The sequence below is a fragment of the Mobula birostris genome, chromosome 3, assembly GCF_030028105.1.
Source record: "Mobula birostris isolate sMobBir1 chromosome 3, sMobBir1.hap1, whole genome shotgun sequence".
Taxonomy (NCBI): Eukaryota; Metazoa; Chordata; class Chondrichthyes; order Myliobatiformes; family Myliobatidae; genus Mobula; species Mobula birostris.
This window is the reverse complement of record NC_092372.1, coordinates 29,355,895-29,373,359: the sequence shown is the minus strand read 5'-3', so window position 1 is coordinate 29,373,359 and position 17,465 is coordinate 29,355,895. Positions and strand designations below refer to the sequence as shown.

The 17,465-nt window shown below is 41.0% G+C and overlaps 1 protein-coding gene across 2 annotated transcripts in view; it reads left to right on the top strand.

Moving 5' to 3' along the window:
• ca9 (carbonic anhydrase IX) overlaps positions 1 to 17,465 on the top strand; it is a 94,161-nt gene that overhangs the window by 22,666 nt on the left and 54,030 nt on the right. For both annotated transcript variants that reach the window (XM_072252401.1, XM_072252400.1), the window contains exons 4-6: positions 340 to 482; positions 1,834 to 1,926; positions 5,861 to 5,927. In XM_072252401.1, the coding sequence (XP_072108502.1) occupies positions 340 to 482; positions 1,834 to 1,926; positions 5,861 to 5,927 (303 nt within the window). The remainder of the gene's footprint in view (positions 1 to 339; positions 483 to 1,833; positions 1,927 to 5,860; positions 5,928 to 17,465) is intronic.

Genomic DNA, 17,465 nt, shown 5'->3' with positions numbered 1-17,465 from the left:
TGGATATATTTAAGTCCGAGATTGATACGTTCTTGAAGGGAAAAAGGGTTAAGGTTTATAGGCAACACACATAAAAGTTGCTGGTGAACGCAGAAGGCCAGGCAGCATCTCTAGGAAGAGGTGCAGTCGACGTTTCAGGCCGAGACCCTTCGTCAGAAGATTTATAGGGTCAAGATGGGAGAAGGGGAAATGAATAAAAATTAATCAGCCGTGATTGAATGTCAGATCAGACCTGGTATGGCGAATGGCTGAATTCTGCTCCTATATCTTATGGTCTTATGGTTTCCCTACAGGTTAGTGGAAAAGGCTGATAATACTGTTCTGCTTTTGTTTTTCAAGTTAAACTTTCCCTCCCAAATTCAATGGCCATAAGCAGTGGGTTGTCACAGATCTATCTTGCAGCTCAGCTGCATTTTCACTGGGGATCAGAGGGCTCTCCAGGGTCAGAGCACACAGTGGATGGTACACAGTATGCTGCTGAGGTAAGGAATACAAGCATTTGATCTTGTGTTAGATAAAATTCGGTAAACTACTGTATTTTGACAATCCTCGCAGAAATTTGCACCCATCGACCTCCCCACCATCAGCCAATGATACCTCTAGACCTCTAGACCTCCTGATCCATCTGAACACCACTGACTGTTACCTTGCCTCAGGATTCCTGTCAGAATCTTTGCACTTCAGGTACTGGTTCTGACTCGAATTGGGAAGAATTCCATGAAATATATATCTTTTTAAATGAGGCTAATTAATGTTAACATAGTGAAAATTAAAACAGCACACCAGTAGAGACTGGGAATCTGAAATAACAATGGCACACACAACAAGGAAACAGAGTTAATGCTTCAGATCTTCAGAACTGGGTTTCTTTGTAACCTTGTTAAAACCTGGACAGATTTAGGAGCTGCAACACCGCATAGGTTTTTTTTTATCCCTAGGGCTTCCCCAGATTGATTCTCTAAGCCTCTGCTGAGAATGATTCTATAGCTGCAAACCAGAAAGCAGCCAGTCATATGATTGTGCAGTAAAAGTCATCCTTAAAGTTCATCCTCTTACAGCTACAGAATTCCTCTGTTTCCACCAATCACCCACCAGCCTCTGTCTAAATTCCCGACTCACCCTCCCCCACCAGGCTCTATCGGCCCATCAAGCCTTACCTAACCTGGTTCCATCCATCATCTACCAGCCCCGTCGCCTCCCTCCCTCTCACCTCTTTATACTGATCATCTTTCCTCTACACCAGCAGGTTCCCAACTTGAGGTCCAGGGATCCCTCGGTTAACGGTTAGGCTCCATGACATAAAGATGGTTGGGAACCCTTATTTTACACACTGTGTCGCAATACAAGACATAACCATCCCTCCACTTACTTATGTTGCCTGATCTATGGGGATCTTTCAATTGGTTGCTTTTTGATATTAAAAGAATATATTTGAATATGCAGATAAAAAACCTTTTGAATGTTGAAAGGCCTTGATAGAGTGGATGTGGGGAGGATGTTTCCTACGATGAGGGAGTCTAAGACCATAGGATAGAGCCTCAAATAAAGGGACGTCCTTTTAGAATGGAGATTAGGAAGAATTTCTTCAGCCAGAGAGTAGTGAATCCGTGGAATTCGTTGCCACAGGCGGCTGTGGAGACCTGACAAAGTGCCCGGTGAGGCTTGGAAATGAGTGAGCAGTCTATTTAAGTATACAGCTGCACTGTTTGTACATGTAGTCTTACTCAGACCATTAATCATAGCCACTATCATAACAATATGCAGTGCATAAAGCCACACTTGAATCGTAAGTGAGATGTTCACAGAGGTAACTCGTTCTCCTTAATACTTCAGATGCATGTTGTTCATTATGCTTCCAAATATGGAAGTTTTGAAGATGCAGCGATGCAAGCAGATGGTCTTGCTGTTCTGGCAGTTCTATTTCAGGTAAGATGTCATCAATACATCATTTACTTAATCATTTCAAGATCTTTATTAACAGATTTTAAATCTCTTTCCCTCCCGATTCATTGTGAATTCAAACACATTTTCTTCAACCCTCAAGCTTTCAAAAGCTGTTTGAAGAAGTGCTACGAAAAATCAGTGCTGGTTCTGATTTTTTGTGATATGTAATGCAAGGAGTAGCCTTGTGCTCACAGCTCAGTTGAAAATAGCACACCGGCTTAACTATTTCGAGTCCACTCACATCGACTGAAAGTCACATTTCATTTGCCATCCTTAAAATTTTAAGGAATGTATGGTTTCCAAAGTTGTCCTTGTATTGTTGCAAAGCATTAGCCTTGTACACTAATCATGGGATTTTCCTGATTCTCCAGTGTTTTGGGAATGCAATACTGAATGCAGTCACCTTAGACCTCAAGACAGCTTCAGTATGATATCCTTCACCACTAGTACATACACCTCAGCCACTCCTCTCCACAGCCACTCAGTGATGCACTATCAATTACCCCAAAAGACTGGAAGTAGAGTAAATACTGAAAGGCTTTTATTAACAGTAAAATGGGACCTCGTCCATGCTGAATATCTGCCCTGGACTGAGGGGAGGAGCAGTGGCATAATCGCCTTTATTCAGGGTCTGTGGGAGGAGCCACAGGAGCAGTCAGTAGAGGGGCGTGTCCAGACAGGTAACCCAGTTACAACATATATATATGGTTTACTGCACTCAGCACCCTTCATCTCCCCTTGCACTGCCATTTTACACTTACACTCCACACTTAATGTCTACATTGACACAGTCACTGTCCTACTGTGTTTCCTTATGTCTTGCCAAGAAGAGTTCCTCTTATCAAGAGTCACTTTTTCGCTTTTATCATATTCTGCAGAGCCACCTTCTCTACTGATAACCCTGCACCTACTGATGGTAATACCTATAATCGCTCAATGTATATAAGCAAATCTTGTGTATCTATGGCCAGATCAGTTATTTGTACATTGTATTTATAGAATTGCATTTTGTATTTATAATTGCTATGATTTTTTGTTTGTTTTCATATTGCAACTTTAGATAATTAGATAATCGGCTCTTTGTTGCTCAGGATTTTGAAAGGAATTCAGGATTATGTTGCTTTAGCAGTTGCTGCAACAAAGACAAGCTGTAAAAGTGGCCAGCCACTTCAATTCCTCTTCCCATTCCCATTCCGACATGTCAGTGCATGGCTTCCTCTATTGCTGCAATGAGGCCACACTCAGATTGGAGGAGCAACACTTTATATTCTGTCTGGGTAGCCTCCAAACTGATGGCATGAACATTGATTTCTCTCATTTAAACAATTACCATCACCCCTCTCCTTCACCATTCCTTATCATCTCCTTAACTGCCCATCACCTCCCACTGGTGATCCTCCGCCTTATTTTTCTTTCATGGTCTTCTATCCTCTCCTATCAGATTTCCCTCTCCTCCAGCCCTTTATCTATTTCACCAATCAACTTCCCAGCTCTTTACTTCACCCCCTCCCCCTCTCCTGGTTTCACCTCTCATCTACCACCTTATACTTCTTCCTCCCCTCCCCCCCCACCTTCTTACTCTAACATCTCCCCTTCCTTTCAAGTCCTAAAGAAGAGTCTCGTCCCGAAACGTCGATTGTACTCTTTTCCATAGATGCTGCCTGGCTTGCTGAGTTCCTCCAGCATTTTGTGTGTGTTGCTTTAAAAGGGTGGGTTTAACTGCTATGCATATCATATATGGACAGGATAACCAATGAAGAAGTTCTACAGAGAACGAAAACAAAAACATACATTCCTTAAAAAATCAGAAAAAAGGCCATCAAAATTCTTTGGACACACCATGTGAAGAGAGACATTAGAACATTTAGTTACAACTGGAAAGCTGGAAGGGAAAAGAAGCAGAGGCAGACAGACAATGAAAATGATAGATGGAATAACATCATGGTTAGAAACAGAGGAGGCAACAACTAAAATTCAGAGGGTCAGGGACCGTGACAGATGGAGAGACATGATCGTCCACGTCGAATGGCAGGGCACCTGAATGAATGAATTAACTGCTTAATCTGTAGAGTATATAGATCAACATTTCCACAATATAAACATAACACCTTCAAAACACAGTGAGAAACCATACATCCTATGTCCCATTGCTATATATGAGAAATCAGAAAAGCTAACTCAGTATGTTGAGGTATCTCAGTTTCCCAGAGAAGTGATATCTACATCCCAGTTTTACAAGAACTGTTTTACAACCAGAACTATTTCATCATATACTGTAAGTGGAATAAGCATTTGGCACAGAATCTTGCTCACTTAAGCACAAGTTTAAAGGGACTCTGGTTCATAATGACACCACAGTAAAATAATATACCGATTAGAAAATGCCACCCCTTTCTCAGTTAAAATCTGTTCCTCATATGTCCTTGGCATGCCATTAGCAAAATATGTTTTTGTCATCTACTGTATATCAACCATGAATAATGTGGAAACCGGATCAGCTAAATTTGAAGGTGATACCAAGATTGGAGGCATAGTGGACAGAGGAAGACTATCAAAGCTTGCAGTGGCATCAGGACAAGCTAGAAAAATGGGCTGAGGAACAGCAGATGGAATTTAATGCAGAAGGGTGTGAGATGTTGCACTTTGGGAGGACAAACCAGGGTAAGACATATACAGTGAATGGTAGGAAACTGAACAGTGCTGTACAACAAAGGGAGCTGGGCTTACAGATCCATAATTCCTTGAAAGTGGAGTCACAGGTAGATAGTATTGTAAAGAGAGCTTTTGGTACATAGGCCTTCATAAATTGAGTACAGGAGTTGGGATGTTATTTTGAAGTTACATAAGACATTGGTGAGGCCAGATTTGGAGTATTGTGTGTGTTCTGGTCACCTGCCTACAGGAAAGCTATCGGTAAGATTGAAAAAGTACAGGGAAAATTTACAAGGATGATGCTGAGACATGTGGGTCTGAATTATAGGGAAAGGTTGAATAGGTTAGGAATTTAGCTGCTGCTTGTGTATGGGAGAGGTGAGCTGGGGGGGGGCTTTGGGGTTCTAACGTTTAACTGTCATTCATTCTTCGGGGCACTCTGTTTTCATGGATGTTTGTGAAGAAAAAGAATTTCAGGATGTATATTGTTTACATTTCTCTGACATTAAGTGTACCTATTGAACCTATTTATTCCCTGGAGCATAGGAGAATGATAGGAGATTTGATAGAGGTATACAAAATTATGGGGGGTATAGATAAGATAAATACAAACAGACTTTTTCCATTGAGCTTTGGTGAAAGTAGACTAGAGGTGATAGGTTAAGAATGAAAGGTGAAATATTTAAGGGGAACCTGAGGGCAAACTTTTTCACTCAGAGTTTGGTGGGATTGTGGAATGGACTGCCAGCAGAAGTGGTGGATACAAGTTTGATTTCATCTTTTAAGAGAGCTTTGGGTAAATACATGGATGGGAGGGGTATGGAGGGTTATGGTCCAGGTGCAGGTCAGTGGGACCAGGCAAAATAACAGTTCAGCGTGGACTAGAGGGGTCAAAGGGTATTTTTTCTGTTCTATGTTCCTTTCTTTCATTAAGGCAATTCTTAACAGCTAATGATTGACTGAGCTTTTGATTATTTATCCAACTGTCTTCTTTTATGGTATGCTGATCATACTGTATGTGTTGGTAAGATTTCTAGAGATGCTTTTCGCTTTACTTTATACTTTATTGTCGCCAAACAATTGATACTAGAACATACAATCATCACAGCGATATTTGATTCTGCACTGCGCGCTCCGTTGGACATCATGTTACAAAACGACAGCATTTCCCCAAGTATAAGCTATTTATCTGATGATAGCTTGGAATGAAGATATGTGTTCTATATGCCAGACTGATAATTGTTTCAATGTTCTTATTTTGCAGGAGGGACCACAAGACAATAAAAATTACAATCCCATTTTTGATAAACTTGAAGATATTTCTGAAGAAGGTAATTGCATACTTGCTCTGTTGATCAAGAATAACTATCTCTTCATGTTTTTGTATAGACAACTGCAGTTTCTACACAAATTACGTTTATTTTCTCTCCTTCCCATATTAGCAAGGCATTTGAATTCAATTAATTCTTTTGCTGCAAAGTGTAATTCCTTACATGACATGGTGAACAAAATTTTCAGAAGCTTATATGCCCTAAGATGTTATCAGAGACATTTGATAAAAGGTGAGGAGGAATTTCTTTAGGTAGCGGGTGGTGACTCCCTGGAATTCATTGCCATAGACAGCTGTGGAGGCCACGTCATTTTGTATATTTAAAGCAGAGGTTGATAGCTTCTTGATTATTAAGGAAGCAAATGTTACGGGTAGAAGGCAGGAGAATGAGTTTGAGAGGGATTATAAACCAGCTATGATGGAATGATGGAGCGAACTTGATAGGCCAAAGAGCCCAGTTTTGTTCTTATGTCTTATGGTCTTATTTTAAAACTTACTTCTTTCACTTTGTACTCGAGTAGACCTACTGAGTTCATCCAGCATTTTCATATGTTGCTCTTCATTTTTCTAATTGTGTTCCTTCTTGTAAAAGTTGTGTATTTGTATTGTATTTATTTTATTTCTTATATCCAAGGGGGTAAAAATCTTTATGTTGTATCTCCATCGTTATGTACAAGCAATAAGGAAGGAAAATGTGGGAGGATATTGCCCAAACACTAAGACTGTATACATAATTGTTTCATATACATGTATGTACGGACAGATATGCAATCAGATCAATGTGAATTGATAAATCTGATGGCCTGGTGAAAGAAGCTGTCCCAGAGCCTGTTGGTCCTGGCCTTAATGCTACAGTACCGTTTGCCAGACAGTAGCAGCTGAAACAGTTTGTGGTTGGGATGGCTGGAGTCCCTGATGATCCTCCGGGCACGTTTTACACACCTGCTGGTATAAATGCCCTGTATAGAGGAAGGTTCACATCCATAGGTGCACTGGACTGTCAGCACCATTCTGCGCAATGCCCTGTGGTTGAGGGTAGCACAGTTCCTGTACCAGCCAGTGACACGGCCAGTCAAGATGCTCTCAATGGTGCCCCTGTCAAAAGTCCTGAGGATCTGGGGATTCTTGTCAAACTTCTTCAGCCGTCTGAGGTGAAATAGATGCTGTTGTGCTTTTTTCACCACACAGCCAGTGTGTACAGTCCAGGTGTGATTCCTGGTGATGTGTACGCCAAGGAACTTGAAACTATTCACCCTCTCAACTACAGTTTATAATTTATGCTTACTTTATATTTTTCTTGTGAATGTTGCTAATATGATGCATGGTTCCTGTGATGTTGTTGCAAGTTTTTCAATGCACCTGTATACAATATTTGTGCATATGACGGTAAATCTGACTTGAACTTTGACTGTCGGCTTGCACTAGTCCTGACACTGGGTTGGAACGTCCACATGTTCTCAGTTGCTGATCAACCCTGCAGCCAACTTGCCAACAATCTCAAGAACGTACAGAAAGTGAAGTACTGTTAATGTTTGAAGTTTGAATTTGGCAGGATTCTTAGCAGTGTGGAGGATCAGAGGTATCTTGGAGTCTACATCCATAGATCGCTCAGATTTTCCCTGCAAGTTGATAGAGTGGTTAAGAAGGCGTATTATGGAGTGCTGACCTTCATTAATCAGGGGATTGAGTTCAAGGAGCACAAGGTAATGTTGCAGCTCTTTAAATCTTTGGTTAGGCCACACTTGGAACATTGTGTTCAGTTTTGGTCACCTCATTGTAGGAAGGATATGGAGCTTGAGAGAGGTTGCAGAGGAGATTTACCAGGATGCCGCTTGGCTTAGAGAACATGTCTTCTGAGGGAATGTTCAGCAAATTGGCGCTTTCTTCTTTGGAGTGAAGGAGGGTGAGACATTTCTTGATAGAGGTGTATAGATGATAAGGGGCATAGACAGAGTGGACAAACTGTGCCTTTTCTAACTCAATTCATGTGATCTTTGTTTGAAGTACGCTAGGATATTTAGGGATTTGATTGGTAATTAAGTGACCTTAATGAAATTAGAAGTGATCTTATTTTGCCTTTTGTAAAACTATTTTTCTTAAATATAGGTCCAACTCATAAATAATTCATAAGGAGAATGAGGGGAGATTTGATAGAGGTATACAAAATTATGAGGGTGTAGATAGGGTAAATGCAAGCCAGCTTTTTTTTCTGCTGAGGATGGGTGAAATTTCAACCAGAGTTCATGGGTTAAGGGTGAAAGGTGAACTGTTAAAGAGGAACATGAGGGAAAACCTCTCCATTCAGAGGGTGGTGAGAGTGTGGAACGAACTGCCAGCGGAAGTGGTGGATGAAAGTTTGATTTCAAAATTTAAGAATAATTTGGATAGGTACATGGATGGGAGGGGGTTATGGAGGGCTAGGGTCCTGATCCAAGTCGATGAGACTAGGCAGGGTAATAGTTCAGTGTGGTCTAGGTGGGTCAAAGAGCCTGTTTCCGTGCTGTAGTGTTCTACAACTCAGTAACTCTGTAAGGTCATGGAGTGCTATAGCAGAGGAAGATCTTGGTGAATCTTCTCCACATTCTCCTCAGTGCAACCACAATGCATCATGAGCATAGCGTAGTGATTAGCACAACACTTTACAGAACCAGCAGTCCTGGGTCAAGTCCTGCCGCTGTCTATGAAGAGTTTGTATGTTCACCCTGTGACCGCGTGGGTTTCCTCCGGGTGCACTGGTTTCCTCCCACAGTCCAAAGACGCACTGGTTGAGAGGTTAGTTGGTTATTATAAATTTTCCCATGATTAGGCTAGTGTTAAATCGGTGGTTGTTGGGCGGTGCAGCTCGAAGAGCTGGAAGGGCTTATTCTTCACTGTATCTCCGTAAATTAAAAAAAATTTTTAAATATCCTTCCTGTAGTGCTGTAACCAGAGCTACATCCAATATTCAAGTGCAGTCTAACCAGTGTTCTTTAAATTTGCAACACAATACCTCGACTTTTATACTCTGAGCCTTTCTCTTTGACAATGATCATGCCAGGTACCTTCACTGCCCTACTTTCCCATGCTGCCACTATCAGGGAACTATGAATCTGAAACACAAGTCCCACTCGACATCAGGATTTCCCTGCTCAAAACTATACAGATAGTCCCCAAAGATCGTCTGCCTTTCAAAATGTATGCAATTCCTATCCCTTAGAATTTTCTCCAAAATTTACCTTAAGTGGCATTGGCCTGTAGTTACCTGGTTCAACCCTGCTGCCCTTTTTAAATAAAGGAACATCATTAGAATTCAGCCAGCTCCATCACAGGCACAAACCTCCCCACCACCAAGGACATCTTCAAGAAATAGTGCCTCAGGAAAGTGACATCCATCACTAAGAACCATCACCTTCTGGGAAACGCTCATTATTTCCACTGGGGAGGAGGTACAGGAGTCTGAAGACCCACAATCAATGATTCAGGAACAGTTTCCCACTATTGTCAGATTTCATGAACTCATGAACACCGTTTTCTTCCCTTTTTTTTGCACTGTTTGTTTTTGTAATTTTTATCTCTCTACACTGCAAGTGAGGGCAATAAATCTGATTCAGTTTTTCTCTAGATTTAGCTTTTGCTCACGTTCTTAGGCTTTCCTTGACTCACAGATTTCTTTTGTATTTAATGTCTTATACCTTCCACTATCACAGACCTTTGCTGATTATATTGTTTCCTCCATCTTTGACCTGTCTCTATACTGATTTGAAACAGCTTTAATGTTTCCCCCAATCAATTGAGAGATTCCCAACCTGAGATGTATTTTTTGATTGATGCTGTTTGGCCTGCTATGTATTTCTAACACTTCTATTTTATAGTATCCAAATTGAACCTAAGATATTCTATTTTGCATACGCTGGCTATATCCCAAACTCCAGTCATTTCTAATTCCTCACACGCTTACCCCGCCATCTCCCAACATGTAATATATTTTGCAACACCTCCAGATTAGACTCGTCCAGTTTTCTCTTTGTGGGTTCTCATCCTCTGTAAACTTTAATTTAACAAAATATCAATGTACATATCCTATCCTGCATTGTAGAAGGCTGTGGACCAAATGCTGCTGAATAGAATGAGTATAGATGAGTGCAGAATAATTGACATGGACTTGGTCGGCTGAAGTGGCTTCTTCTATGTTGTTTGACTTTTTGACTCACAGTCAAGGATCGCCTCTTGGCTAAGATGACATCCTTCAGGCTCTTTTCTGTGAATGACCATTAGAAAACATATCGAAATATAAGATATTCCTGATTTCTCCCTCAGCTGTAAAGGATTCTTAACACTGCAAATCAAATAGTCCTTGCTTCTCTTTGGCCTCTTACGCGAGGTAAGCGGCAGCAATCGTGGAAATACACAGCTCTTCATGATATCCTCAAGGCATCTGAAGTAGACCTGTTACACAAATCCATTTGCCTGATATTGGCATTCATGGGTTGTGCTGTGATGCTATACGCCATAACCACACAAGCAGTAATCACCTTGTAACTTGCTTCTCAGAATCACATATTGATGTTTCCAGTCAGAGTTAGAGAGCTCAACAGCACAGAAACAGGCCCTTTGCCCCACCTAGTCCACGCTGACCTATTTTTCTGCCTAGTCCCATCTATCCACACCTGTGGTCCACAGACGTCCACCCCCTCTCATCCATGTACCTATTCAAACCTGTCTTAAATGTTGCATTGAAACCCGTGTCCACCACTTCTACAGGCACCTTGTTCCACACTTGCACCACCTGCAGAGTGAAGAAGTTCCCCCTCAGAGTGCACTTAAATATTTCACCTTTCACCCTAAACCTATGACCTCCACCCAACCTCATAATGAAAAGCCTGCCTGCATTCACTCTATCTAAGCCTCTCATGATCTTCTATACCTCTATAAGATTTCCCCTCATTCTCCTGCACTCCAGGGAATAAAGTCCGAACCTGTTCAACCTTTCCCTAGAAACTCAAGTCCTCAAGTCCGTGTTTCAGATGTGGTTGGATTTTTATTTTGAAGGTACATTGACTAAAGGTTCATCTGTGAATGATAAATAGGAAAGTGAACAGAAAACCAACTGGTTGGCAATTTAAAAATGCATTCCAACATCACACTAAGAGAAAAATGGAGCATATCAGATTTCATGGACTTCTACTAATTCTCTGATAAGGAAAAAATTTTCATCAGCCCTAAGTGAAGCAAAATTGAATCCCAAAGATCTTAAGCCCAGATTTTTTGAAGTAAAATTCATGGAGTGCTTTATAGTCAAGGCACATTATTAATTGCTTGAACCTGAAAGTGTTTTACCATAAGCACAAAAAATTTCTGCAGTCGATGTTTCGGGCCAAAACTGGAAAGGAAGCGGGCAGGAGCCCGAATAAGAAGGTAGGGGGATGAGGAGCTCCAAAATATTGAATGTTTATTCCTCTCCATAGATACTGTCTAATCTGCTGATTTCTTCCATCATCTTGAGTGTGTTGTTCAGGAGTTTACCATAATTGGCTGAGTTCCCTTTTGTGATTCACTTTAATCATTTAAAATGTTCTGCTATCTGATGGCAGTGCATGGTGCTATGGTTCAAAAGTTATCAGGAACATCTGATAAGTTCGTATTAGCCAACTTCGCATTATTTGAAGCAGTGAGCAGTGGTGCTAGGATCGCCTAAGATAAAACTGCAGCAAAAATAGCAAATCATCTTAAAAGCAACAGAGCAAACAGTATCGACAGGGTGACAAATATCAAGGTAATTGGAACAATAGGACCATTGTTGTCTCAGCCATATAAATGCGGCCAATAATTCACAGTGTCCGACAATCAGGTAACTTAAACCTTGGCCAAAGACTTGTGATTTTGTGATTGACGGAAATGCACCTAAGGAACCAGAAACTGTGTGTAATGATTGGGAGGAAGTTGGTGGAGTGCTTACCTAAGAATGGAATTTACTTTGATCTTCTGCCTAGGTCATATCGCGATTTATTTTCCCACTTAGCCTCTCTTACTTCATCCTCTTTCTCTTAAATTATTCCTGTTTAAAATTATATTCATTCGATGCTCTTCCAGTTCTGAGGGATGATCAAAGTGAAATAGTAAATTGAATATTCTCCTCACAGACGCTGCTTGACCTCATAAGTGTTCCAAGAATTTTCCGCTTTTGATTCATGGAACAAGGAACATTACAGCATAGTACAGGCTCATAGGCCCACGATGCTGTGCTGACCTTTTAGCCTTCTCTGAGATCAATCTAACCCTTCATTTTCCTTTCATCTTTGTGCCTATCTAAGATTCTGCAAAATGTCCCCAATGTATCTGTCTATACCACTATCCCTGGCAGTCCACCCCATGCTCTTGCTACTTGGTAAATCAGAATCAGGTTTATTATTACTGATGAATGCCCTGAAATTTGTTGTTTTGTAGCAGCAGTACAGTGCAATACATAAAATATATTATAAATTACAATAGGATTATATATATATATAATAATGCAAAAAGAGAGTAAGATATAGTGAGATAATGTTCATGGATTGGTTCATTGTCCATTCAGAAATCTGATAGTGTGTAGAAGTTCCCAGCCTGGGGTCCATTGACCCCACAGTTAATGGTAAGGCTTAAAGCTTCATGGCATAAAAAAGTTGGAACCTGTGGTGTAAAGTTGAGTGTGTCTTCAGGCTCCTGTATTTCTTCCCAGATGGTAGTAATGATGTTCCTGAATTCCCATCAGAACTTACTTGTACTAGTTTTCATGTCTCTCACCACAGTTACATCTACGTCAGGAGAACCCCCATGGAAATTAATGGGCATCACGTTACAACTGCAAACTATTTTCCGATACCTGTATCCGTTTCTAAGCCACGTATTTTTATCTGCTTTTGGTCCAAAGACTGCTCCCTTCTAAAACCTGTCCAGTGACCCATTCTGTGTGACTGGCAATAGGACTTCCTTCCTCATCCCAAACAAAGCAAGAAAGTACAATGATATGCAGTTTAATGTTTTAGAATAGTTCCAGGTTTGGAAAAGATTTTTGTTTTTGACCGGATGATGAGGCTGAGAAACCTTAGCTAAGAAAGCAGAATTTCCTATTTTTTGAAGAAGCAAGTGGAGCTGTTTTGAGTTTAAATGGAGCAGATTGGTTCTATCAGACGACCAGACTGGAAAGGTGGGAAATGGAAATAGATTTGTTTCTTTCTCTAGCTTTGAGTACACATTGATACTGTAGCTGAGTCAAACATATTTTATTGATAAGGTCATTCGTGTTCCATTAGCTATGTGACAATTGTGTTTGAGTTTAGGACGGTAACGAATGTTGATAATAAATGCCAGCATTATGTAGTGCTGATGTTTTAGATAACATCGCGTTCTCAATGAAAATAGCCACTAGGTTGAGGCAATGACTTTCCATAATGCTCAATGGAATCTTTATTGGTGTATGATTAATTAAGCATGTCACAGCACAATCAAGAGATTTAATCAGAAGTTACAGATTCCTTCAAGGTAACTTTAGTGCATTGTGTTCTTCTTGTAACTAAGTTGGTAAATTGGTTTATTTTTGTCACATGTACCAAGGTGAAAAAAATTTGTTTTGCATGCCATACTTACAGAGCATTTCATTTAAACAGTGCAAACAAAATAATAACAGAGTGCAGAATGAAGTTTTGAGATTGTCAGGTACAATGTTGTGGTCATCACTAAATCATTGCTGGAGAATGGTTGTAGTTGGAAGCTGAATGTCAAGGTTACACGTTGTATCAGAGGGATAGGAAGGTAGGTAGAGGGGGTGGCGTGGCTCTGCTGGAAAAGAATGGCATCAAATCAGTAGAAAGATGTGACAAAGGATCAGAAGATAGTGAATCCTTGTGGGTTGAGTTAAGAAACTGCAATGGTAAAAGAACTCTGATGGCAGTTATACACAGATCTCCCAACAGTAGCTGGGAGATGGACCACAGATTACAACAGGAAATAGAAAAGGCGTATCAAAAGGGCAATGTTATGATAGTCATAGGAAAATCAGGTTGGAAATAGAACTCAAGAGGATGAATTTGTTGAATGTCTATCAGAGGCTTTTTAGTGCAGTTTGTCGTTGAGCCTACTAGGGGATCAGCTATACTGGATTTGGTGTTGTGAAATGAACCAGAGGTGATTAAGGAGCTGAAGATAAAAGAACCTTTAGGAGACAGTGATCACAATATGATAGAGTTCAACTTGAAATTTGATAGGGAGAAAGTAAAGTCTGACGTAGCAGTATTTCAGTGGAGTAAAGGAAATTACAGTGGTATGAGAGAGGAGTTGGCCAAAGTAAATTGGAAGGAGATGCTGGCAGGGATAACAGCAGAGCAGCAATGGCATGAATTTCTGGGAAAAGTGAGGAAGGTGCAGGATAGATGTATTCCAAAAATGAAAAAATACTCAAATGGCAAAATAGTACAACCATGGCTGACAAGGGAAGTCAACGTTAGTAAAAGCAAAAGAGAGGGCATATGGCAAAGAAAACAAAAGTGGGAAGACAGAGGATCGGGAAGCTTTTAAAACCCTACAGAGAGCAACCAAAAGAATCATTAAGAGGGAAAAGATTAAATATAAAAGCAAGCTAGCAAACAATATCAAAGTGGATAGCAAAAGCTTTTTCAAGTGTGTAAAGAATAAAAGAGGGGGGATATAGGACCACTAGAAAATGAGGCTAGAGAAATAATAGCGGGGACCAATGAGATGGCAGATGAACTAAATGAGCATTTTGTATCAGTCGTCACTGTGGAAGTCACTAGCAGTGTGCCAGATATTGAAGGGTGTGAGGGAAGAGAAGAGAGTGCAGTTACTATTACAAAGAAGAAAGTGCTCAAGAAGCTGAAAGACCAAAGGGTACATAAGTCACCCAGACCAGATGAAAGAGGTAGCAGTGGAGACATTACTAATAACCTTTCAAAAACCTTTGGATTCTGGCATGGGGCCAGAGAACTGGAAAATTGCAATATCACTCCACTGTTTAAGAAAGGAGGAAGGCAACAGAAAGGAAATTACAAACCAGTTAGCCTGATCTCAGTGTTTGGAAAGATGTTGGAATCAATTGTTAAGGATGAGGTGACGGAGTACTTGGTGACACAGGACACGATAGTACAAAGTTAGCATGGTTTCCTTCAGGGAAAATCTTGCCTGACGAACCTGTTGGAATTCCTTGAGGAGATTACATGTAGGATAGATAAAGGGAGTGTAGTGGATGTTGTATATCTGGACTTTCAGAAGACATTTGTCAAGGTGCTACACATGAGGCTACTTACCAAGTTACGAGCCCAAGGTATTACAGGAAAGTTACTGGCATAGTTAGAACATTGTCTGATTGGAAGAAGGTAGCAAGTGGGAATAAAAGGATCCTTTCCTGGTTGGCTGCCAGTTGACAAGTGGTGTTCTGCAGGGGTTGATATTGGGACCACTTCTTTTTATGCTGTATATCAATGATTTAGATAATGGAATAAATGGTTTTGTTGCCAAGTTTGCAGATGATACAAAGATTGGTGGAGGGGCAGGTAGTGTTGAGGAAACAGGTAGGCTGCAGAAGGACAGATTAGGAGAATAGGCAAGAAGGTGGTAGATGAAATACAATGTTGGAAAATGCATCGTCATGCACTTTGGTAGTAGAAGTAAATATGCAGACTAATTTTTAAATGGGGAGAAAACCCAAAAATCTGAGGTACAAAGGGACTTGAGAGTCCTTGTGCAGAACACCCTAAAGGCTAACTTGCAGCTTTGGTTGGTGGTAAGGAAGGCAAAGCAATTTTGCATTCATTTTAAGAGGTCTTGAATACAAGATGTGATGTGATGCTGAGGCTTCATAAGGCACTGGTGAGGCCTCACCTTGAGTATTGTGAACAGTTTTGGTCTCCTCATCTAAGAAAAAATGTGCTGGCATTGGAGAGTGTTCAGAGGAGGTTCAGAAGGATGATTTCTGGAATTGAAGGGTTATCATATGAGGAAAGTTTAATAGTTCTAGGTCTGTAGTTGCTGGCATTTAGAAGGTTGGGGGAGGATCTCACTGAAACCTCTCGAATGTTGAAAGACTTGGACAGAGTTGATGTTTCCCATTGTGGAGGAGTCTAGGACAAGAGGGCATAACGATAGGATAGAGGGGCGTCCATTTAAAACAGAGATGTGGATAAATTTCTTTAGCCTAAAGGTGGTGAATTTGTGGAATTTATTACACAGGCAACTGTAGAGGCCAGGTCATTGGCTGTATTTAAGGCAGAACTTGATAGGTTCTTTATCGGACATGGCAAAGGTTACAGGGAGCAGGCTGAGGAGTGGGGGTGAGGGGAGGAAAAAGGATCAGCCATGATTGAACAGCGGAACAGCCTCGATGGACCAAATGGCCTAATTCTGCTCCTATGTCTTATGGTCTTATCTTATGGTTTCGGTTACAGAGAAAATGCAGTGCAGGTAGACAATAAGACGTAAGGCCATAACGAGGTAGATGGTGAGGTCAAGAGTCTATTTTATCCTCCTAGGGGACCTTTTAATAGTTTAATAACGGCAGGATAGAAGTGTTTTTGACCCTGGCGGCAAGTGCTTTCAGGCGTTTGTATCTTTTGCCATGTGGGGTGGGGGGAGAAGAGAGAATGTTTGGGGTTTTGGGATATGTTGGCTGCTTCATTGAGACAGTAAGGAGTACAGACAAAGTCCTTGAAAGAGAGGTTGGTTTCCATGATGTGCTGAGCTGTGTCCACCATATTTGGCTTTCTTACAGTCACATGCAGAGCAGTTACCTTATTCAACCGTGATGATTCCAGACAGGATGCTTTCTATGGTACATCAATTAGGAAAAGTTGAGAGTCAAAGGCAGCATGCCAAATTTCTTAAGCCTCCTGAGGAGGTGAAGGCACTGGTGAGCTTTCGACAATGGCATCTATGTGATTGAACCAGGACAGGATATTGGTAATGTTCACTTGTAGGACCTTGAAACTTTCAACTCTCTCAACCTCAGTACTGTCAATCCAAACTCGATGAGACTCGATGGGCCGAATGGCCGACTTCTGCTCCTTTGTTTTATGGTCTCAAACAGGATTGTTTACACCAGCACTTTCCTGAAGTCAATGGCCAGCTCTTTTGTTTTGTTACCATCGAGGAAAAGGTTGAGGGACTGATTGTGGTCTGTTGATCAGTAAGTCAATGATCCAGTTGCAAAAAGAGATGTTGAATCAAAATTCTAGGAGTTTGGAGATGAGTTTGCTTGGAATTATAGTGTTGAAGGTGGAGCTGTAGTCAATAATAGTAGTCTGCTAAACTGTGAGTACAATTTAAACCAATCTAGACATAAACACAAGTGATTCTGCAGATGCTGGAAATCTAGAACAACACACACAAAATGCTGGAGGAACTCAGCAAGTCAGGCAGTATTTATGGAGGAGAATAAATAGTCGACATTTTGGGCTGAGACCCTTCATCAGGACTAGAAAGGAAAGGAACAGAAGCAAGAATAAGAAGGTGGGGGAGGGGGAGGTGAAGGGGTACAGGCTAGAAGGTGAGGCCAGGTAAGGAGAAAGGTGGGTGG